The 23508-nt window shown below is 37.5% G+C and overlaps 1 protein-coding gene across 1 annotated transcript; it reads left to right on the top strand.

The window, feature by feature from the left end:
- Positions 1-2248: 2248 nt before the first annotated feature.
- LOC146469671 (transcriptional protein SWT1-like) lies at positions 2249-22924 on the top strand. Its single transcript, XM_085122981.1, has 23 exons — positions 2249-2349; positions 4054-4264; positions 5120-5986; positions 9689-9730; positions 9857-9898; positions 11063-11147; positions 11576-11637; positions 11996-12046; positions 12329-12439; positions 12858-12945; positions 13119-13207; positions 13852-13921; positions 14051-14103; positions 14732-14826; positions 15248-15310; positions 15912-16000; positions 16879-16960; positions 18236-18443; positions 19226-19362; positions 20112-20255; positions 20694-20781; positions 21217-21284; positions 21766-22924. Exons 2-23 carry the CDS (start codon positions 4112-4114, stop codon positions 21857-21859), a joined length of 2781 nt encoding a protein of 926 aa, XP_084979107.1. The 5' UTR covers positions 2249-2349; positions 4054-4111; the 3' UTR covers positions 21860-22924.
- The last annotated feature ends 584 nt before the right edge of the window (positions 22925-23508 follow it).

The raw sequence follows: 23508 nt of genomic DNA, 5'->3' as shown, positions 1-23508 counted from the left end.
CGTATCCTCGTTTTACAGAGTCCCCTCGGTTCCAGACTACTGGAGAGGAACTGAAAGTTTGGACTCCTGAGCTGAATGTTTGAATCGCCGAAGTGAATATTTGAATCGAGCCACTGCACAACTACATTGTGAGACTATGTTTGAATTTATAATCTGAATTTCATATCTTAAAATTAAAGTGCAGAATGTTTCAACAGCAGGATTTCAGCATTTTCTATCGAAATTGAACGCGGAATTTATGGTGTAGTGTTTGAGTTTCAGGATTTCGAAGAAATGCACGTTTGGATTGAATGATCAAATGTTTGAATTGAAAAATGGCATGTTTGAATTGACGAAATGCATGCTTGAACTGAATGATAGGCCAGGCAATACAAGGAATGCACGTTTAACTTGAAGAATGGCATTTCTGGATTGAAGAAAAGGGTGCTTGGATTGAAGAATCGAATGTTTGAAACAAACAATTCCATATTTGGATTGAATGATGGAATGTTTGAATCGACCCATTCCATGTTTGCATTGAAGGATTGAATGTTTGTATTGAAGGATCGAAAGTTTGAACCGAAGAATTGCACATTTGAATTGAAGGATGGAATGTTTGAATTGCAGGATCGGATGTTTGAATTGAAGGATTGAATGTTTGAATTGAAGGATCGAATGTTTGAATTGATAGTTTGAATTTTGACACTAAAAACGCGCTGATACGCAGCGCCACCGTTTTGGCGCCTTTTTGACTATACTGTGAGAGTCATGTGATCAATGGGCCGCCTATTCCAACTTTTCCCGTCTTCTTCCAATTGTTACCTTTTCCTTGTGAGAGTCTAATTGCTTAAATGTGGGCACTGAGGAGATATTCCCTGGCAGAATTTTAAAATTTGGACGCCATTTTGAACGGGTAGAAAAAAATTTCAATTTCTCCACGCGCGATCCTGGCCGTTAACACGGGTAATTATTTTCTAAAAATAGATTTTTTTGCTACAACACATGAGGACAGGCCCACAAGTCAAAATGGCATCTCGTTACGGTCTCCATCCCTGATTATGGCTCCTGGTGAATGACACTTGATAGAAAATCTGCCTCTGCTAAGGGAGATCTACAAAGACCCTTCCTTACTTTCGTACAGAAAAGGGAGATCTTTGAAAGACGTACTCGTAAGAGCAAATTAGCTTTGAAGGTCATATTCTTCCTATCTCGACCAGTAGGAGCCGTGTTTGGCCTGTCTTTATTATTTTACCAAACAAGCTCTTCCATGTCAGAATTCATTTTTCCCGCCATTTTGAATCTTGTTGAGTAAAAACAACAGCCGCTGACCACGAAAATCTACTTTCTCACTTTAGCTTTAATTAAGTTCGACTTCGGTTAGGTTCGACGCCTGAATCAACTGCCGAAGTTAATTATTTGGGTCGACCTTAATAGGTATTAGGTTCGGCTCATGTAAAGTTCGACGTATGAACCGGGCCTAATGTGCAGTGCAGCAACATCACATGACACCAGCGTCCTTAATTAATTTTATTTGGGGATGACAAACATAATTTTGAATCACCTGTATTATGCGATTCCAGTGAGCCGCTCAGGGGTAACGGGTAGATCATTGATGTAAATGTTAAATAATGCCGATCCCTTTGCGTGGGCTTGAAGTCTTAGTACTAGCCTGCAGAACAGGCTTTATTTTCCCGGGTTTTTTTTTTTTTTTTTTTTTTTTTTTGCGTTTTCAGTCGAAACTGAGGCAAGCACGAAGCGAGCGCGGAGTGCGAGTCACGTGACTCGTGCTTGCCTGCGCTAAAAAAGTATCGCCTGTTCTGCAGGCTATCTTAGTGCCTGTTCTGACGCACTGCTTGCGCTCCGAAAGGCAGTTTCTAAATCATTCCAAGGCCGCATCAGAGAGGCCAGTGTTTGTAATTTAGCCAGAAGTTGACTGTTGAAAGTCTTTGGCAAGTAGAACCACGTAGCAGATGTAGGACCATCAGCGTCACTTTTCGTAGAGTGCACTCCGGCCGGCTTCTTCGGGTTCAAAAAACGCCACTTGTTAAAAAAGGTTGTACAAGCGCACTGTATAAAAATCGGGAGATGAAGCGTTGTATCGCATTAAAATTTATTGCTGAGAGCAGGAAACAATCAAACAAAAATAGTGTAAACAACAACAAACACCAACTACTCATCCCGCGCAAAGGACTCCCCGAGCGTTTTTCGGGAACTGTCATCTTATCTTCGGCAATCTCCGTATTTTAAGACGTGGTTACCCAGTTTGCACATGGTCGCTAGTGATGTTGTTTTGGTGTGGTGGTGAGATGGGCCGAAAGTGGGTCATTTCGTTGGAATTTAGTGCAACAGAACTGCAGTATGTCGCAAGAGGTAAAACAGCTATCTCTAACGCCTTAAGACTGTAACTTTCTTAGATTTTTTGTTTGCGAGAATGCGCCAAAATGCCGATTTTTGCAAGCGCGCGATTGGGTATCCCAATATGGCGGGTTCTTCAGCTTCTTCTGCAGCACGGTGCCAAATCTTGTCAAGCTTGAGCACGAAAAACATATTGTGCAACCAGCCTTTTTTGTTGAGCTTTTATTTTAGGTAACTGCTAATAGTTGAAGAAATCTAGAAGTCTAGAAATGCTCTTCTTGCATGAGTTATAAACTTGCGCCTCTGTCGTGACTACAATGCTTTATTCATGGTTTTATTAATAGTTCTTCTCTGCTCAGTTCTAAGAAGAGAAAAAGAGTGCGCTCATAGCTATACAGCTCGTATGTCGTAGAATAGGATTTAAGTTGTTTCGATTTGGCTTTTACCCTTTTATTCAACGTACAAATTTTTTAAAGGAATTGGATCTTCAAAAGTGACACTAGATCGAGCGAAGGGGTTGGGGAAGCGCCATACTGCAGAGTATGACAGAGCTAGACGAGATCCCGGGCGTGCAAAAGCATTTGACTGGCGTGCATCGCGTGCAGTATAAACTTTGTTTATTTATTTGTTATTTTTTATATGATCTTCAAAGCTAATACCCATGTGCACTGAGGCGTGCAGGTTTCTACACTTCAGAGTAAAACCTTACCTGGAGATACTTAATCCCAGGCCTGTAGGTGTTTGAAATCTTGATATCCAATCTCAATGTTTGCAAATCCTAAAGAAATCTTGATGAAGAGGTTTTCTGTGACGTGACGTGACATCACCAAATTCTAGAATTCAAAACCCGGGAGGCCTACAAAATTTTTACCTTCATTCAAGGAAAGATTACCTAAAAATATGTCTTTTCACAATTTCTAAGCTCGATGTCATACTTCCTTTTGAAAATAGAACAGTTTCAATTTCCGACTTTTCATCATACGTGACATCAGGAGGACGGACGTGACAGAGCTGTTCCATATCGTAGAATCTTCAGGTGATTTTCAGCATTCTAATCAATTTAAGTCTGAGGAGCAATATTTATCTAAACATTTGGACATTCACAAAGAAAAACAAACCTCTTTTCTAGCAGAAGTGAACTCCAGATGTTTTTTCTTATTTCCAGCCGCCATGTTGGTGCCCCTTAGAGGGACACCAACATGGCATCTCCATACTAAGCTCTATAAATTTGTGTGGAACATTTTGTCAAATAACTTGAGTACAGATTACCGCACAGACCTGACACTTGGACAGATTCGTTATTTATTTATCATCAATAACATGTCAATTTCTTGACTTCATTCATGGAATGGTTTCGATTTTTTTTCCAATGGCTTGACAGTGAAAACCGGCGATAGTAAATAGTATCCAATAGTTCTTCTGTGTTTAAGTTAACCCCCCCTGCCCCAAACACAAACTACATATTATTATACTCTGGAGTAAATATACTTTCATATGGTGCTCGGCTGGAGTATAACTGCAACTAAGGCATGAACTCTCAATAGTGCAAGCAATATTGACTGACAGTGAGAAAACAGTGATTCTTGTCTTCATGAAAAACCCATGGTATTGTGACCAGAACATAAAACAAGGTAATTTACCATTCAGAGCAACACACGTACAGAGGGAGTTGGTGTGTGTAGCTCAAATGAGGTGACTATTATTGTGACTTTCACATAGGTAATACAACCCTGGCCTGTACAGTTAGTTGCGTGCTGTGAAAAGATGCAAAGCAACCATGAACCCTACTGCTGAATCAGATGATAGGCCTCTTCCAGTGGGATGGTTATGTCGACAGTCCAAATCAAGAAGGAAACATTACTATTTCAATACTGTGACAGGGGAGTCAAGCTGGAAGCATCCTCTTGATATTGACTTGCTATCAACACACGTGAGTGTGAGGCTGAATATTATTATTATTATTATTATTATTATTATTATTATTATTATTATTATTATTATTATTATTATTATTATTATTATTATTATTATTATTATTATTATTATTATAGAAATGAAAGCACCTGTTTTGTTTTTTTTATCATATTTGTTTGTTGTTGTACTTCAAAGGTTTACTTAGAGATTTCAGGTGTTCCACACTCTGGGAAGAATAAAGATTTCCAAATTACAATTCAATTTGTGTAATCATTTGCAGTGCCTGACCAAAAACCAGCCCAGAATAATTTTGTTGCTCTTGTGTTGAAATATATATGTTGTGGTTCAAATTTATCCTTGGTTTAAATTTTGTCTTTCTGTTGTTCTTGGGTATGGTAATGTGTGATAATGAGTTTAAAAGGAAAAATTGAGTCACAGCATTCATGTGACTTGATGAGAGAGTTGAAATATGTAAAGCTTGATAATCCCAGGGATTACCATTACTAACCTTGAATTACATGATTGTACACTGTAACAACTGCATTATTTTGTATGGAAGATGGGTGCCTTGTATGTTCAAGGGTCTTCACTGTGTCAAGCCTTCCCCTAGACAGTATACTGTTGCCTTGGCTGGCTATCCCTGCAACCCAGCCATGATCATACACACCAAGTTATCCAGGTACCCATAACAATTAGTTAACTGTTGAGAAGGAGAAGGGAAGGGGTACAAAAAGACTATGGGGAATTGACGGGAAAAAAATGCTGTAAAGAGGCACACACAAAAAACTAATCCATGTGCTTCTATAACTGCCACACTTAAACACTCTAGTACAATGGAATTATCTGGATGCATTTTTTTATATGATTACAGAGCAAAGAAAGTGCACAGAAAAGAGGAATAGAAGGAGATGGATCAAGCACCAGCTCAAAAAAGAAGAAAAAGAAGTCTAAATCGAAGAAACATAAAATACACAGTCCTGGCAAATCAGATAATAGCCAATTATCCCACCCATATTCAAATGAAAAGACAACCAAAAATAACCAGATGCCTCAGATGCCTACAGGTGCCGTAAACACTAATGGACAAAGACAGTTATGTAGTAATTCAAAAGTTCGCCGCATATCTGAATGGGTTGATTCTGTGGATCATTCATATGAGCCCAGTGAACAAGGAACCTGTATCAGTAGCCCCACACATAGCAGTCATGGTGGAAATGTTGACTTTTTCAATTCTGTTGGTGACTTTCTGTTTCCTTCTCCTCAAGAACAAAATAGAACGCTAAGTAGGCCAGTTAAACAGCTCAACAAAACGAGTGCAGATGACGGCAAATGCAATAACAACATGACAACGAATTCTAAACATCCTTCTCCACTAAGCCAAAAAGGCTCGCTCTCTACTAGCAATAATGCATGTGGAGGGAAGCATGCTAAAGAGACAAAAACAAACGGTAGTATGGGAGGTCATGGTAATCTTCATACACCTTTTAGTCCTTTATCTAATCAACCAACTCAGCTTGGAGAAAACTCTGACAAGAGCGATACCGGACTAAAGTTACCCAGTGCTGCGGCATATCAAACACAGTCCATGGAGGATATGCAGTTGGACAGTCAGTTGTCATATAACGGTCTTGAAAATAATCATTTTGATAGTCAAGAAAGTGCACAGCTTCATGACAGTAGTGAAATGGCAATGGAGATTGACAACTATGAACAACTTGAAGATCAAATCAGGCTTGAGGTAAGATTGATCTCTACATGTATGGCTGCATGTACTCTAGAATGATTATTCAATGATCTGTGGCTATAATCTTTGGGTGTTAAATATTTATATGGAATTATTTCTGAAGAAATTGCATTTGTCGAACCCCTCGTTGATATACTGTATGTTATAGGATTTAGATGGAGAGATACTGTAACTTTGCCATGTTGTCGCCTCTTGATTATTGTGCAGTGGAACCTCTCCTTACGACCACCTCGAAATTACAACCACTTTTAGTTTTACTTAGTTTTACAACCCTGTTTATCCGACCACCCCATTGTTGTGATCACATTTTCCTGGCCTGAAGGTGGTCATATTAACAGGATTCCACTGTCTTTATTTTATTGTAAATGTGGTCACACCTGTTGTTCTATTGAGAATTATATCATAATTTTATAAGCATGTGTAGATAATAATTTTTGTAATGTACACTTGAAAAAATGATGGTGAGATTTGAATCTTTTATATTTATATTTATTTTTTAAAACCTGACAGTGCATTTATTAAGCTAAGGTAGGGATATAGAGATTTTAACTAAGATTTCCAACATGTGGAATTTGAACAGTCAGTTTAAGAAGAAATACGTTGTAGATAGTCAAACAGAAAAATGATGTGAACAGATGTCCGCCTGCAAGTTTGTTTGTTTCCAGCTTGTCACTGTAAGGGTGTTTTTTTGTTGACTTGCTAATTAAAGTGAAATGTATATATACCTGAATTTTTGAAAAGGTAGCCCCCAGAAATTGGGCACATTTGAGACCTTCTAGGCTGAAGAAATATGCTAGTCATTAACAAGACTTCAATTAGGGTTTATCACAAGATTTTAAGCAAGGTCAAAGAATGGTATGGGAGAGAAAAACGAAAGAGGCTTTTCTTTGGAATTAGACATGACACTAATTAAAAACATCTGCATGAAATGAAACATGACCTGTGAACTTCCTACAAAATGTGTCAGAATTTAGCGATGATTAACCGCGCCAACGCATCGAAAATCTCGCCCAAAACCCGGTCTTTTAGCGCTCAAGTCTAGCTTTCTTCAACAGGATCGGCTTCTTGAGAGAAAGACAGCGTTTCAAATCGATTTTTTATGTTGATACTAGATTCATGCTGTACGTGAACTAGAATCACGGCGACCGAACATCTGCAGGAAACTATTTATGAAACTCGAGAGCGGAAATACCACCCAAAATCGCATATCTCGACTAATCGATCATTAGCCTAACGACGCTACAGTTACAAGGGCGAAAAATAATCGAATAGCTTTTCAAACTCACGCTTTTTGAAGAGAAAATCCTTGCCCATCCTTGCTAGTGTTTTCCATACTAACTGAAGTTCCCAGATGTTGAAATCAACATTTGAAAAGGGAAGGGTTAGCGCCCTTTTCTACCACAAAAATATACTAAGTCTTTGGCTGGGTAACAAATTCGCAGAAATTCCACGTTGGCCGAAAAGAAATCATCCCTAAGACCTACTTTTTAAAGCCAAAGACTGTCACCTCCTCAAGCAAAGCACACAACATACTACCTTTTATAGTTCACGCCCGAGTAACTGAAAGTTACCCGTTTAGCTGAAAAGAACTAAATAGGGAGCATATTAGGACGAGGCAGGACGCTGCACTCGTAAGACTTTTTCCCTCATTAGATTTAATGATGTCCTCAGGAAAACTTTGCTTCAGGAAGCCAAACGAAATACTAAGTCTAATGACTTAGTTCTGAACTTAGAGCGCGCGCTGAATTCAAAGCCAAATCGTTGCGCGATTAAAAGACGCTTGAGAGAGAGTGGGGCTAGGTTAACAAAACAGGGAGGGAGGGGGGGGGGGAGAAAAATAGTTTGATTTTATAAATATCAGCTGATGACCCATTTATACATTCTTCTTATTGACTTAGAATCAAAAGAACAATGCAAAAAATAAATAAATAAATAAAATCTCACAAGAGAAAGTAACACAAGGCAATATTTCTGGAGCCACGTTTTCAAAAATCCAGGTATAAATTACAAGCGTATAACCCAAATGAGCATAAAGAAGTTGAAAACATGAGCAAACTTTTAGAGCCCTGCTTGTCTTAATCACAGTTGTTTTTCAAGCAATGAATCTGAAGTTACTAGGCGGACTGAAATCCTGAACTAAGCCAGTTATTTCAGGATATGATGAATGAAAGTCAATTGCTAGGGTTTTGTTTGAAGGCACTCATTAAGAACACAATTTCTAGCTTAAAAATTCACATTATGAACGCAATGTCTCCTGTGCATTCGATTGCTACAGTTTATTGCGACATGATTAATCACGCAGACGAGAATATCAACCCGTTCTTTGCAATTCGGCTGATACACTCTCAATATATACCTGAATTTTTGAAAAGGTAGCCCCCAGAAATTGGGCACATTTTGAGACCTTCTAGGCTGAAGGAATATGCTAGTCATTAACAAGACTTCAATTAGGGTTTATCACAAGATTTTAAGCAAGGTCAAAGAATAGTATGGGAGAGAAAAACGAAAGAGGCTTTTCTTTGGAATTAGACATGACACTAATTAAAAACATCTGCATGAAATGAAACATGACCTGTGAACTTCCTACAAAATGTGTCAGAATTTAGCGATGATTAACCGCGCCAACGCATCGAAAATCTCGCCCAAAACCCGGTCTTTTAGCGCTCAAGTCTAGCTTTCTTCAACAGGATCGGCTTCTTGAGAGAAAGACAGCGTTTCAAATTGATTTTTTATGTTGATACTAGATTCATGCTGTACGCGAACTAGAATCACGGCGACCGAACATCTGCATGAAACTATTTAATAGTATGAAACTCGAGAGCGGAAATACCACCCAAAATCGCATATCTCGACTAATCGATCACTAGCCTAACGACGCTACAGTTACAAGGGCGAAAAATAATCGAATAGCTTTTCAAACTCACGCTTTTTGAAGAGAAAATCCTTGCCCATCCTTGCTAGTGTTTTCCATACTAACTGAAGTTCCCAGATGTTGAAATCAACATTTGAAAAGGGAAGGGTTAGCGCCCTTTTCTACCACAAAAATATACTAAGTCTTTGGCTGGGTAACAAATTCGCGGAAATTCCACGTTGGTCGAAAAGAAATCATCCCTAAGACCTACTTTCTAAAGCCAAAGACTGTCACCTCCTCAAGCAAAGCACACAACATACTACCTTTTATAGTTCACGCCCGAGTAACTGAAAGTTACCCGTTTAGCTGAAAAGAACTAAATAGGGAGCATATTAGGACGAGGCAGGACGCTGCACTCGTAAGACTTTTTCCCTCATTAGACTTAATGATGTCCTCAGGAAAACTTTGCTTCAGGAAGCCAAACGAAACGCTAAGTCTAATGACTTAGTTCTGAACTTAGAGCGCGCGCCGAATTCAAAGCCAAATCGTTGCGCGATTAAAAGACGTTTGAGAGAGAGCGGGGCTAGGTTAACAAAACAGGGAGGGAGGGGGGGGGGGGGAGAAAAATAGTTTGATTTTATAAATATCAGCTGATGACCCATTTATACATTCTTCTTATTGACTTAGAATCAAAAGAACAATGCAAAAAATAAATAAATAAATAAAATCTCACAAGAGAAAGTAACACAAGGCAATATTTCTGGAGCTACGTTTTCAAAAATCCAGGTATATATTAATTAATGCATTTATTATTGTCTTTTGCAATCTTTCCTTTTTTTCTGTAGGTCCAAGGAATAAGATCAGAATTTGTCCTTGATCCGTCAAAGGTATGTACATGTAGAAGTGAAGGCAAGTATTGTGTGTGTTAATGACAGCCAGAACCACTTGGTGCATTTGAAAACAATGAACTATTTTGACTACGATCATTTTAATTTGTGTTATTTTTTAAATAGGCTGCAAGGGACTTTGACAAGCCTTTAACAGTTTCATATACAGTAAGTACAGAGTAATGTACGTTGAATTTACAGCCTTCAAGCCACTGTAATTAACACTCCAAGTACAACTTCAAAATTCACCTTTAGTACTTTACAATTCACTGGAAACAAATATTAACAAAAATACAGAATTAACCCTTTGGCTGTGGGCCATTTGTTCATCCCTGTGTGGACCAGACTCCTCAACCATAATCTTCATCACTTGCTGTCGAATTCATCGCCAAAAACGTCTTCCTCATTGGCAGAATCATTCCACACTCTCTCTAGAACATCGTTAGCTATGTATCCACTCATTGCTTGTAAGTTTCAAGTGAAAAAAGGACAAAGTAATCACAATTCACCCAAAAAACACATGGGGAAAATCCAAGATGGTGGATAATTTGCACTTGACAAGAAAAACAAATCTTATAGCTTTTTTGGTCATGCATCTGTCACCAAATGTACAAGTCTTTACCAGGCCATCATAAGTTTATTTATACATGCAGTTTGATTGTTTTTACTATGTATTCATACAAGCACTGTAACTTACTGTAGGTAGTACTGAGTACGTCCTCCTAGCAGACGAGTAATCTGATACAGGACGTACTCGGTATGTCTCTGTAGCAGTGAAAGGGTTTATAAACACAAACTTATTACAAACTTAACAAAAACTGAATGCACAACAAATCAAATAAAAAAACAAGCAAAAGTTCACAAGGAAAAATATTAAGTACTTACGAGATCTGTGTGGCAAGTCCGGGATCACAACAACTTTATAAATTCGAAATACCCAACTTACTGATTTGAATTGAAAAAGAATAGGCCTGATGAACTTTTTAAATTGAAAATTAACAATTAGGCAACACAACATCAAGAAGACAACTCGCACAAAAAAATATGAATATTTAAACTAAGTTACAAAAAACTACACTGAACGTGATGACAAATATTTTAGACTGACTGCGCAACAATAAATGAACAGAAAAGATCAAATTCCAGTGGCTACAAATACAAATATGATACTCGGTGCCCAATTTACTAACCTAACAATGAATATGACATGTTATTTAAAAATGTTATTGAATTAATTTATTTTAAAAATTTACATCTTAAGAGTCAGACACATTATCTGAAGTGCTTAACATAATTGATTCCTTTTTGTCTTCTACATGCGTGTTCTTACAGGATACCCTGTATGTTGTTTTGGATACAAATGTTCTATTGTCACATCTTAAGCTCATATCTGAGTTAAAAGACTTTCCTATTGAAGGTGAGTGCAGGTCGTATTTAACCTGGTTTGACTCAGCTCCTACAGTCATACATACACCCTATATTTGATAAGTAGGTCAGTAGCGGCAACTGACGAGCTGATATGGACCTTCAACTAATTAGACCCTAAATGACTACTAACTATGTTATTTACAATTATATTGGTCTCATTTGTTTATCCGTGCAATTGTGACACACTTAGTGTCACCCTTTTCCCTGTTTTCCCGTTGAGGGTCACATTTGATGTCAGTCGAAGAGGTTAATTGTTTCATGTTTCGTTGCGTCACAGTTATCGGGTTTCATCCCCTTACCTTATGTTTTACTATTTGTGTAAATCCTTAGAACTGTGTTTTCTTGGCTTTGTAAACCTGCCCTCCCTCCCAGGGGATAAAGAGATGTTCACATTCTTTGTAATGTCAAATGTTTTAGGGGTAGCCAGACCTGTACTTGTTGTCCCCTGGATTGTGATTCAAGAACTTGACTCCTTAAAGGTACCTTAACTTAATTCAGATGATTAATTTTGTTATTGACAAACATGCTGTAGATATATTGTATACCTTATTCAGATTTGAATGATTTGAACCTTAGGCCCCTAGTGGGAATCGCTAATGTATCGAGTTACAAATATAAATTAAACCAACTGAAAGAAAAAGTAATTGCTGTGTTTGACCGCACAAAATGTACAAAAGCAAATAAATTCTAACATTGCTTTACATCTGTTGACCCTCACCATTACAGGGGGCAAAAAACTGTAAGTTTTTGAAGCGGAATAATTTGTGAATATGAGGAATAGTGGCATTGACATGTAACGTAAATTGTAGGACCTCATTAAATTTTTGTCATCTTTAGAGTGATTCATGGAAAATAAAGAAAGGGAAGCTTGTAACCAATCAACAACAGGTTTGTGCACAATTTATTTTCTATATATTTCTTTAATTTACAGCTCTACTTTATCTCAGGATGCTAGAGGAGGTTAAAAGGTTGATACTAACTGGACTGTGGAGTGGTGCTATAGTGTAATGTGTTATAATCATTGGTAATAAATTTTCATGTGTCAAGCTGAACTGTTGAAAAGTCTTTTCAATTGTTTCTTTCTAATATTAGATAAATTTGATCAATGTATTTTTTGTATTATGATTTTTTTCTCAGTTTGTATTTTGTTCAAGCTTTGTTGTTTTTTAGTCTCAGAATGGCAAGTTTGGTGTTGATACTCTTGCAAGGCAGGCAGTAAGGTTTCTTCATACCTGTTTTGAGAACAATCATCCACGACTCAGAGGACAAACAGTGGCAGAGGTCAGGGCCTTTATCAAAATTTAAATATTTTAAGCAAATCTTGCTGACAAAATTTTTGTCAGATTTTTCTATGTCAGTAGTTCTTTTTTCCCTTGATTACAATGTGTCAGCCTGGAATTCCCTTGGCTTGTAACTCAAGGCTTAGTGTTGGAAATAATTTTTGTTGCTTAGCAGGTTGTGACAGTGTGTCCTTTCAATGATATTGAAGGGCTGGGTGAAGAAAGAGCCCGTGTGCATTTTTAGGCCGAATTTTAAATTTTACCCAATTTGAACAAACGTTTTTTTGCACTTAACATGAATTGGTTGGTTGAGGTGATTTCACTAGCAGAAATGGTTAAATTGTAGTACAGATTCTGGCCTGTCTTGAAGGATGACCCACAGACAAATTATCATGAAGTGTTTCATTTTGTTGGTTCAGGCACAAGAGATGATGGAGAGCTGTTCAATAGAGAATCCAACTAACGACGACAAAATACTTCAGTGCTGTCTCTTATTCCAGAGGAAAGGTGAGTATTTTATTATCCAAAGGTGCAAACACAGTCACAAATCAGACAATATTCGTCCAAAATTAGTCCAGGTCGAACAAAATTCCAGCTTTGTTTGGATATCACCTCAAGACACTGTTTTAATTATCAGTACCACTTGTTTCATAACTGACTGGTTGAATAATTTTTTTTAGCTGATAATGGACATGCAGTGCTGTTTTCAAATGATCAAAACTTGTGCAGCAAAGCAATTATCAATGGACTGAAAGCTTTTAATCACAAGGTGGGTACGGTGCAGTCTGGGCCACATACTGTATGATCTTCACACCTGGGCCCAGTTGTTCAAAGGCTGGATTAACGCAAACTTTGACTCGAGTTTAATTGCTAATTAACAAAGATTCTTCCAAAAGATTTGTGGCCCTCAGTTTTTACTTCGACTTTTCTTTATCTAGCTCGGAATTAACCTTTAAAACCATTTTTAACGAGGGAGATGAAAGCCTCGATGAACTTCTAATCGTGGATTAGTGTTATTTGGCTTTCGAACAACCGGGCCCTGCAGTAGTCATGTTGCTTTGTGAGTAAAATGAAGCTTCAACATTCAAGATTACCCATGACATCAAGTTCTACCAAGGGTATTCAGCTGAAACAGTTGTTATGGGTTGTGCTTTTGATGACAAATATTATTCTGACTACTCTGTATGTATAGTTAAAGTAAATTCATTTGTAAAGAAGTCAAAATTTATGAAACGCTGAAATGTCAGCACTGGAATCTCTTTACTGTGATGAAATAATTCATTTTCATGTAGCACCACAGCTTCCATTGAAAAGAAGGCCAAAACAGTTCTTTCTGTACCTTGTCAAGGGCAAAACATTCCTATATTATTGTAATAATACTTGTTATACTTGAACTTCTTTTCTTTGTTTTAGAGTCTGATTGGCGGATTGAAAGAACTTTTTCAGAGCAGTGCTATTGTATTAAAACAAGATTATTTTCAAGGTGATGATGATTTTGATTTGATGTTGTATTATAAGGGACAGTTTAATTTCTGTGAAATAAGTAATATTTTACCTTAAAAGGACCATGGAAATTAGTTCATATGATCAATTGATTTTTAATGTATTTTAGATTATTATAAAGAACTTAAACTCCAAGAAACACTTGCTGAAAAAAGAGCCAAGGTAGAGTGTACTCTTGTTTTTTTGTACATTTTATAGTTTAAACAACTTTCTGTTGCTCCAAACTCTTTTTGAAAATCAGCGTTAGCAACCTATACTCTGATAAAAAGAAAAGGTAGAAAAAAATCTGGAAGGAACTTTTTTTTCAAGCTGCAAAAAAATCATGTAGTTAGATTCCCAAAAAGGGGTCAATCGGGTGATGATGTTTTGCACAAAACTTATCAATTACACCAAGAATCCTGCCTCCACACTGGCTTTCTCATTCTATTTTGAAATGTCTAAAATTGAAACTAAATCATTCCACAAGATTCTTATCAGTCTCTGACTATCGTAACAACTGCTTGTTTAAAAAACAAATGTTTGGTGTATCAACAGAGTTGATGCGTCGGCCCTTCGTCAGAGCAAATCCATTCACTCTGAAGAAGGGCTACCACTTAAAACATCACAACTTGAATCTCTTTATGATGACCAATTTACCTTTTGTTGATAAACCAAATATTCGTTTCTACTACCCACTGATGCAGCAACACAGTTTCTTTAGAATTTAACCTTCTTATCCGTTTGCTAGTTTAAAAGCTTTCTTACTGAGTGATGTTGAGTGCAGTTGTTTGTTGTCCTGTGTTGAAACTAGGCCGATGACATCATCTGTGAACTGCAGTGTATTATGAGGGAAGGACTGGCTGTTGTCATGGAAACAGAAATGAGAGCTGCGTATGACGAGTTATGGTAAGATGCTTGAATATTGTTATGGTAATATTTATGAAGAATAATAAATTCATACCATTTATTTCATGTTAATAATACTGTGGCGATATCAGTATGTTATTGTAATTGGCAGTCCCGTAATAATTACAGCACATTACGTCACTACTTGGTTAATATGTATGAAATTTGCCATCAAAATGTCACATTTTGGAAATATTTGTATCAATAAGATAAACAAGAACCACTGAGGTATTCACTGAAAGTAGTGAGAATGTGAAAACAAAGAAGACCGAAAATGGCCACATGGCTTCTATGGAACTGTAAACAGGCATTTATTCCCAGTTGTGCTTTTTTCATGATGAATTAGTCAATAAGCATGTGATGTAAATACAGCTGTAGTCAAGTAACTTTTTTGAGCTGTCATTGATTGGATTATTTCTAGGGACAAGATTGTGTTTATAAAACCACCGTGGACTTTGGCCGACCTTCTTCAGTTGTTTGACAAGTAAGTTATTCTGTAAATTGAATGTAAAAGTGCAGTGAGCTAATGCTTACAAACATTTGGAGTGGGTACGGGGTTAGTATGTGCATAGAAACATCTGTGGACTTGGTAAACTTAGATTCTGATTCGTGAAGATTAAAACTGTGATATACAGCTAATCCAATTAACATTGTCAGAAAGGCTAAATGCTAAGATCACAAGGTCATGTGGGTAAGTTATTAATAAATTTATCAACTCGGTTAGGGCTTATCCCTACAGAAAATAAAGGCAAATTTTTATGGTATTTTGACCCATCCTATGGCACTGATAACCGTGAAATTACCTGTAGCCAAATTACAAAAGATTTGCAGTTACCCATACTAGCTTTTGGTATTCTTGCATAAGCTTGAGGCTTTTAAAAATCCTACAACGTTAATTGAAATAGCTAGTTGAAAACTTAACGATAAATTATGGTCACTGTTTACTCTTTTCTCACTCCAGATTAGTTCACAGATTTTCTTCCTTCCATCTTTGAGAAGGGTTCATTTATCATTGTTTGCCTGTCAGTCTTTAGAAAGAAATTGAAAAATTAGTTTAGCCACAAGCACTATACCACTGTTTTCAGGCACTGGATAGCTGTCTTTGGCCAGGTGTTACAAAGGAGTATTAAATCCACTGTAGATGGACTGCGCAAACACTTCAGTGGGTCAGGAGGTGAGAAAGTGTGTACCTATATGGAATTTGATTCAATACAGTGAACCCCGCTCTATGGACACCCGCTTAATATAGATACCTGGATATCATGGACACTTTGGCATGACCCCTTGGTGTCCGTATTAAACGGAGTTTACTGTAATTTGCCCTCATGTCCAGCCAAAAGACAAGTTTCTGGATTTGAAGTGAATCCAAAATGTTTTAATGTTAAATTCATTTTGCTGTTTACATACAAGATGGCAAATCCAGGGTTAGAATGGTACTAGTTTGATTGCATGTTCGCATCTTGAATTAAAATTGGAAACTTTTTTGTCTAAATGCTTAAAGTTTTGAAAACGTTTCAGTGCAAAAGGTTTGTCCAATGGATCTTGATATTATTTTTTTTTTCTTTATGCATGACTGTTTCCATGTTCATCAAGTTTCTGTATAATTATAGTAATGCTTCCAGAAACCTTATAGCTTACACTTAGTTTGCATCTGTGGCATGCCTATCGTTTTGGCTATACAAATAAGATTTTTTTGATAACTGCTGTCATAAAGAATAGGGACCGTGATCCGTTCAACAGAATCACCAATGACAGTGGCCATGTATTGTTTGCTTGCTTTCACCTAAACGTAATAGAACCCTTAGAGATAGGGGCCATGTTTTCATACTCCCTAGAGTGAAAACTGTTTTTTTTTTTTTTTTTTTTGTGAATAGATGCCTTTTTAGATTTATTTCTTGATGTTTTTTAACTTAATTTGTAATCTGTAATTTGCTTGGTTCCTCATTGATTGTAAGTTCTACATTGATTGTAAAGCCACACATACTGTATGTTGTGTCTTATTTTTTAATAAAGATTAAAGAAGATTATTTAATAAGAATGCACTTTGTTTAGGCTCTCCTGGTTGTCTTGCTATGGCTTCCACAATACTGGGTCAGGCACACACGTTGTTTGCCGCTATTGCGGTGCGGTCAAGGTAAACTACAATCACAATTTGCTGCAGGTTAATTAGTCACATACACTGTACACATATGTTTATTCAAGATGTTCATTTTTGTCCAAAAAAAAATTTTAAAAGAAAGAAGATCTTGAAAAGGAAAAACAATATTAAGTCGTTAACCCTAAAACATTTTCCAAAAATGACAACCAAAATATGAAGAAACAACAGTGCTGAATCATGTTTTGATGGGTTTGGCTAATTTAAGAATAATTTAAACTACTGTGATACAGTGTGTTCCCCAGTCAACAAACGGAAGTGAGTTTCTTGTCAAACGTTTTGAGCAATAATAATAATAATAATAATAATAGATAGATAGATAGTTTATTTATCAAAAACCTTGCAGCCACAGGCTGAATTACGTTTGATTTACAATAAAATATATACTACAATAAAATACATGGCTAAGAATAACTAATATAAAAGGACAAAATTATATAATTAAGAGAAAACAATATTACATCATTGCTTTATGGACATAGTGATAGATAAAACTATTTCGAGTACGAATGGTGTGGAGGCGCCGTGTAGTAAAAGAGTGCTGACTCCTTAAATTGACTTTGCACTCATTCTTGGGAGGCAGTAAGCTATACAGCTTGTGCGAGGGATTAGAAAGGATGGAATTAAAAAGCTTATCACATAAGAACTCGCGGCGGTTGTGTAAGGGAACCAGACCAGTCAAAAGAAGCGCCTCATTGTACGAACAATCTGGATAGATAATACGCAAAGCTCGCCTTTGACATCTCTCAAGATCTACTGAAAGGTATTGCGGGAGGCTATGATGATAAACAGGGCATGCGTATTCAGTGACAGGCCTAATACAAGTCAAATAGAAGAGCAAAAGTTCCTCCGACTTGACTTGTGAACGCTTAAGCTGACGCAAAAAATACAGGCGCTTGTTTAATAATAATAATAATAATAATAATAATAATAATAATAATAATAATATAACAATAATGAAGGTGCATTTTTGTTTGCCTGTTTAAACGTTTTTGCTCAGCCGTTCCAAAAATTTCCTTGAACAATTAAACCGCGACAATGAAAAGGGTTGAACACCTTCCAAGAGCCGTCATTTGCCGTTCATTATCCGTTTATTTTTGCCAGTTCAAACGGATGAGCGTTAGTGTACTTTCCTGGGGAAGGTCACATTAATTTTTGTTTGATGGCAACATGTTGATCCATCTGACTTTGGCCTCTTATTAGTTTATCAGCAAGTTTTTCCTTACCTACTTATTTTTTACTGTTGTACTGTAGTTACAATGGAGCTATAACCAAGTGTGTGACAGCCATTATAGTCTTACAAAGAAAGTGTAAAGAATATCAACAGGAAGGAGAGCAAGGAGAAACCTCATCAGGATCCCAGCATACACCTGTGATGGGTCCTCCTGCTAAAGTCCGAGCTATCAGGGGGCCTGGTACTAGAGACTCTTCACGATCCTCGTCCAATGAAACTGAGCAAGAGGTTGGGTTTTTTGTTTTTAACTTGTCGATAAGCAATATTCAAATGCAGGGTAGGTGCCTATTGTGAGCAATGCAGGCGATAAGCAAGTGAATGTGGGCAAAATGCAAATAAAGGGGTAAACATGGCAATCCGTCACACCAACATTTGTATCCCTCAGTGGAGAATAAAGAACACCAAGAGAACTTACCTGAATGAGAGACCTTCAAGGAATCAAGAGGCGGGTGGGAGGGAACTACTCAAAGTAAACCACGAAGGCAAGGCTACGTGGCGATGACTCAAATGGGCATGCGCAAGGCAATCACCCGCTGGCCTACAGAAAACCTCCCAGTTAACTATGATTATTGATAATCTCATAAAAAAACAGTGTTCGCCAACTGCAACCTTTTTTCACACATACATGCTTTACAGAGTAGTCTCTCTTTAATGGGTTTTGTTGGCCAGGAGACCTTTGTAGAGGAGTGGCGTCGTGAAACGGATTTAAATGTTCTGTTGAATAAATAGGTTGGAATCAAGGGACAACAAACATTACCTTTCTGAACAGGTGGTTTTCGAATATTGCAGTCTACTATTTTCAAAATATGTTTCCGAGTCATCACTTCTTTTACGTTTAGCGTTGCTTCACAAGAGAATTGGAAATCGTTATTTTGAGATTTGTTGAACTAGTTTAAGTTGAAATGGGTTAGGTCAGTGCTGAACTTTGGCAGTAGTAATGTTGAACTAGTTAGTAGTTTTAGTGTTGAATCGGTTGGTTGTTGCAGCTTTGTATTTTTCCACATTTGCAGAATTCTTCAGGGAAGAATGAGGAAGGCTCAGAAGTGGGTTCTAGTGTTTATGAGATTAACACAGCTCAGGCCGGCAATCCTCATGCTTTAGTATTGTCAACATTTGAGACAATATGGAATGCTGTCAACCAATTCAGGTAAGACAAAATATACTCCTTAAGTGAAGTGCTGATTGGTTACTGGTCAGGGCAGTATCACTTTTGATTGTTAGCAATACGGTGGTCGTTATTTTTACATACAGTAGACGAAAGCTGTCCAAAATAAAGTTGTTGCAGATGCCACACATGAATACATAATACTCTAATGAACCTACTATCCACTGAAACCTTTCAGGAGCATTGAGCTAACTTATGCATAGGGTTAACGGACAGGGCCATTAGCCTGTAGCCTGAAGCCTTTCACATTATTGGACGAGAGAACAAAAGAATGACCAACAAAACAATACGCCTAGACATAAAAACAATTGAGCTGCAGCAGGTTATCAGAGTCCAGTGAAAATAGAGCTTAAAACAGGTGCAACCCTACTGGAACAGACAGTTATTGACCCGGTGCAGGCGATTCATTTTCCATTTGACATTATTTTACACATGCTTGCTGAATGGAACATCGAGTTGCTTTCAAGCTTTGTAAAACCAAAAGGAGATTCTAGTGCTTCTCTTTTTATCTTAGCTGTATTCAAAGGGTTGTTCTTTATAATAGTAGGCTGAAAAAACGAGAGCAGGAAATTTGAATAAAGGCTGCACGCAAATTTGTTTGAAGTTATACTGGAATGATCATAACGTTTTACAAAGCTGCATAAATGAACTCACGTGCAGTGATAAAACAGTTTTCAGAGGGTGGTGTGTGAACACTGTCACAGCCGCATTGGTAATGGTTATCATTGCAGTGCCCAGATCTTCAGCGGTGTAGGATTTCCTCATCCCGTGCCTGATTTCCTTGGAGACCTCCCCAAGCCCACAAGAGAGGAAGCCATTCAGTTCTTGGGCCGACTGTGTTCATGTTTGGCACTTGTGGTCACCGCAATTCAGAGGTATCTAGTGTAAAACATTCTCTTTTTTTTCATATTCATTGCTATGTTTTACAGTTGGACGTGTTTCATGCGAACACTAGACGAACCGAGCCCATTTCTGCTGGCATTAAGACGAGTAGGCCTCCATAGCCGGGTGGAATGAATACAATGAAGTTTCCTCTATGTTCCAAAAACTGAACTGTCACCTACTCTTGAAAATTTGCTGTAAGATTTTAGTGCAATTTACTTCATGCTTTTGTCTGACAAGGTTATTTCTCTCAGCAATAAATCTACTCATTCCTGTTACTTTATACCTAACAATGAGTGGATTTGTTTTCAGTGCTCGTTCATCGTTGTTGTTGTATTTACTGTTCTCGCTTTTTTTGTTTTTGTTTTCTTTCTCATGTGCGTATTTTTTCTTCTCCCTAAATTTCTTCTGTTTTATTTTGTGTTTTAAAGCGTCCTTCAGGAGCACAAGGGAATTGAGACGGGAAATCTCCAGTTGTTTGAAATGCTCTTACATGCAATAATGCAGTTTTTTCAACAGGTGAGAAATGCGACAGTGAACGTCAATGTCACCTCAAACGGCTCTTGTGAGGACTACATCACCCGGATGATCATATTTTACGTTCTTATATTCAGCTTCATGTTCAACATCCGGGAACACGAGAGTGTGCCTTCATCTCATGTTCGGACCAAATTAAATAAAATCCCATTTTGCCACGTGGCCAAGAGTCACGTGACACCGTGAGGAAATTTTTTCAATTTTGCTGACGAAGCCCTTGCGATAAGAGCGAAAGTTAAGAACGTTTTTAATTTTAATTTGCTAGTCTCTGTAGAAGTGAATCGTCACAGGCCAAACTAAATACAGTTTTCTTGAAATCAAAGTTTAGTGGAAGGTGAAGATTTTTATGGAGGAATAACAGGTGGCTATGGTATTTCTACTTTTTGACACCAAGCTAGTGATTTGTTTCCTTTTTAGATTTTGTCTACGAACACAAACGTGACAGTGGTTGATTTGGTGAGATTCGCAAGAGACTCAAACGCCAGGTATGTTTGCAGTTTGGGCGACAGGTAATCTGCTTTTCACTTACTTGTGGGATAATGAAAAAGAGCCCCTCACAATTGGCGAATATGGGAACGTTTTGTGTTTTTTTATGACAGTTTGTATGTATTAAAGGATTTGCCATTTTCTGTCAGGCCTTTAGCTGAAATAAGCGCGTAGGGCTGGGAAAGAGGAAAGATCAGCTTATTAGTGGTTTTTCCTCTATTGCGTTCGACGTAGAAAGAACGCACTCCTAATACAGATTGGAGTCGAGTTTGTATGGGGCAATCAACTAATCAACTGATCTTAGGACGCACATCTGGCATCCCCCGCAGATTTTGCAGGGGCGGATGACATCATCACCACTTTGCAAAGGAAAAAGAGCGTGGGATCGAGATAATCGAACGCACTCCCCAATCTTTGATAATAACTAGTATTTTTATTATTATATTTATTATTAGTATTTGGTTCCTATTTTTTCCTCAGGATGGGGCTTATTCAGGGGTGCTCACAGCTGGACCGTGCATTGGCCACCCTTCAGCAATGCTCCACTTGGGTGGCAGCATCCACTGAGCAGTAGTTAGCTACAAGCATCGTCGCAAGAAAAAAGAAAGCTTTGGCGTTTGCGTCAAGACAAAACCAGACGACATCAAGAGAAGAGCTGTGGATCGTTCCTGGTCAATTTAGTGATCCAGTCGTCTGGAATGCTGCCGTTCTACCACTGGCATATGGACTGTGTCGTTTGTGCACCCAGAGGTTTACAGATACCCTGTCAAGCAGACAGAACTGGGGAATAGAGCGCAATGTTTGAGCTTCATATCCTGTCTACATGGGAAGAAAAAGATTAGAGAATTTAATATGGTTTACAGCCGCTTTGCTGAAAATCAAGGAAATGTGCTATTTTCACGAAACGACTTGCTCACTTGGAGATGATTATATAATGATTTCTTAAATTCTGGAACAATTTTGTTATTTCCCTGAGTGTTGAAATAGAGCGAGTCTTCTGGGCACACTGTTAATATTTAGTTTCCTGTAGTTCGTGTTTAGTCACTCGTCATGTTTCGCCATTCATATTTTATATAGTGAATATAACGAAACATTATACAGCAATGTTTTTCTTTTTCTCCTTTTATGTGCAGGCATGGTCCTGTTAAAGTTTTATTTAAATTTGTGGAAACTGTATTTATTTATTTAGAGATTTCGTGTCATTTCTTGAGTGGTAGATATATGTTTTCAAGATTAGAACAGCTTCGGTCAAATAATTTCGTTTCGTTGTTGTAAAATTTTAAACCATGTGGTTAGTATTTGTCTTTTGTACAAAGCCAAAAAAAAAAGAAACAAAGAGAAAACAACAGCAACAAAATACGAAATTAAAGGCATCAACGTTTATGGTCATTTTGCAGCTCAAAGATGTGAGATTTAGGCTAAGTTCGTTTTGAGATAATCATTGCATAAGTGGAAAATTATATTTTTGTACAAAAATTCGTATTGATCGCAACACCCTTAATACAATGTGTTAATGTTCACGTTCGTTCCTCATTACGATTTATATCTATATTGAAAGTTCAAGAAAAGAGTATATTGAAATAGAAATATATTGATTACAAAATAAGTTGGCTATTAAAACCCTCTTATTTGGTGTGCAGTTTGAGCTGAATTTCCTGAGGTATGATGGTCAGCACCAGAGCTGCTCCGTCTTTGAAAATGCCGACAAGACTTTGATGACAAGAAATGCCCGTGCGCTGACACATCCAGTGTCACATTCCTATAAAAAAAATCGTAATTTTTATACGCATTGATACTGATTTGTACAGTAATCGGCCAGTGCATGTCACTAGTTTAACACACTTCTATGCTGAGCCCTGATCTTGGTCATGAACCCGGCACCGCATTCTAATCTCCAGAGCCGCAATCCTTAATTGTGGCGCTGGCCAAAAGGATCGCGGTTGTGGAGAATTTTGGGACAACGACGACGGCAATGACAACGCCGCAAAACAACAGGTTTAATGAAGTGCGTTTTAAATTTTGGTACATTCTTTGCCGTCCTCTGCAAAACAACAATGGGAAATGAGCAAATGCAAGATTTTGTAGAGAACGTGAGCACACGACGGTAAATTTTTATTTTATTTTTTCCATTTTTTTTAAATTTGGTTTCTGGTTAGTTCGCCGTTTTTTCTCAAGTTGAATGAGTTGAAATAATCGCGAAGTAGCACAAACAAAATGAAGTTA

Source organism: Pavona decussata, unplaced genomic scaffold, assembly GCF_977016875.1.
Source record: "Pavona decussata unplaced genomic scaffold, jaPavDecu1.1 SCAFFOLD_120, whole genome shotgun sequence".
Classification (NCBI taxonomy): Eukaryota; Metazoa; Cnidaria; class Anthozoa; order Scleractinia; family Agariciidae; genus Pavona; species Pavona decussata.
Note: the sequence above shows the minus strand (reverse complement) of the source record. Positions and strands in the feature narration are given on the sequence as shown.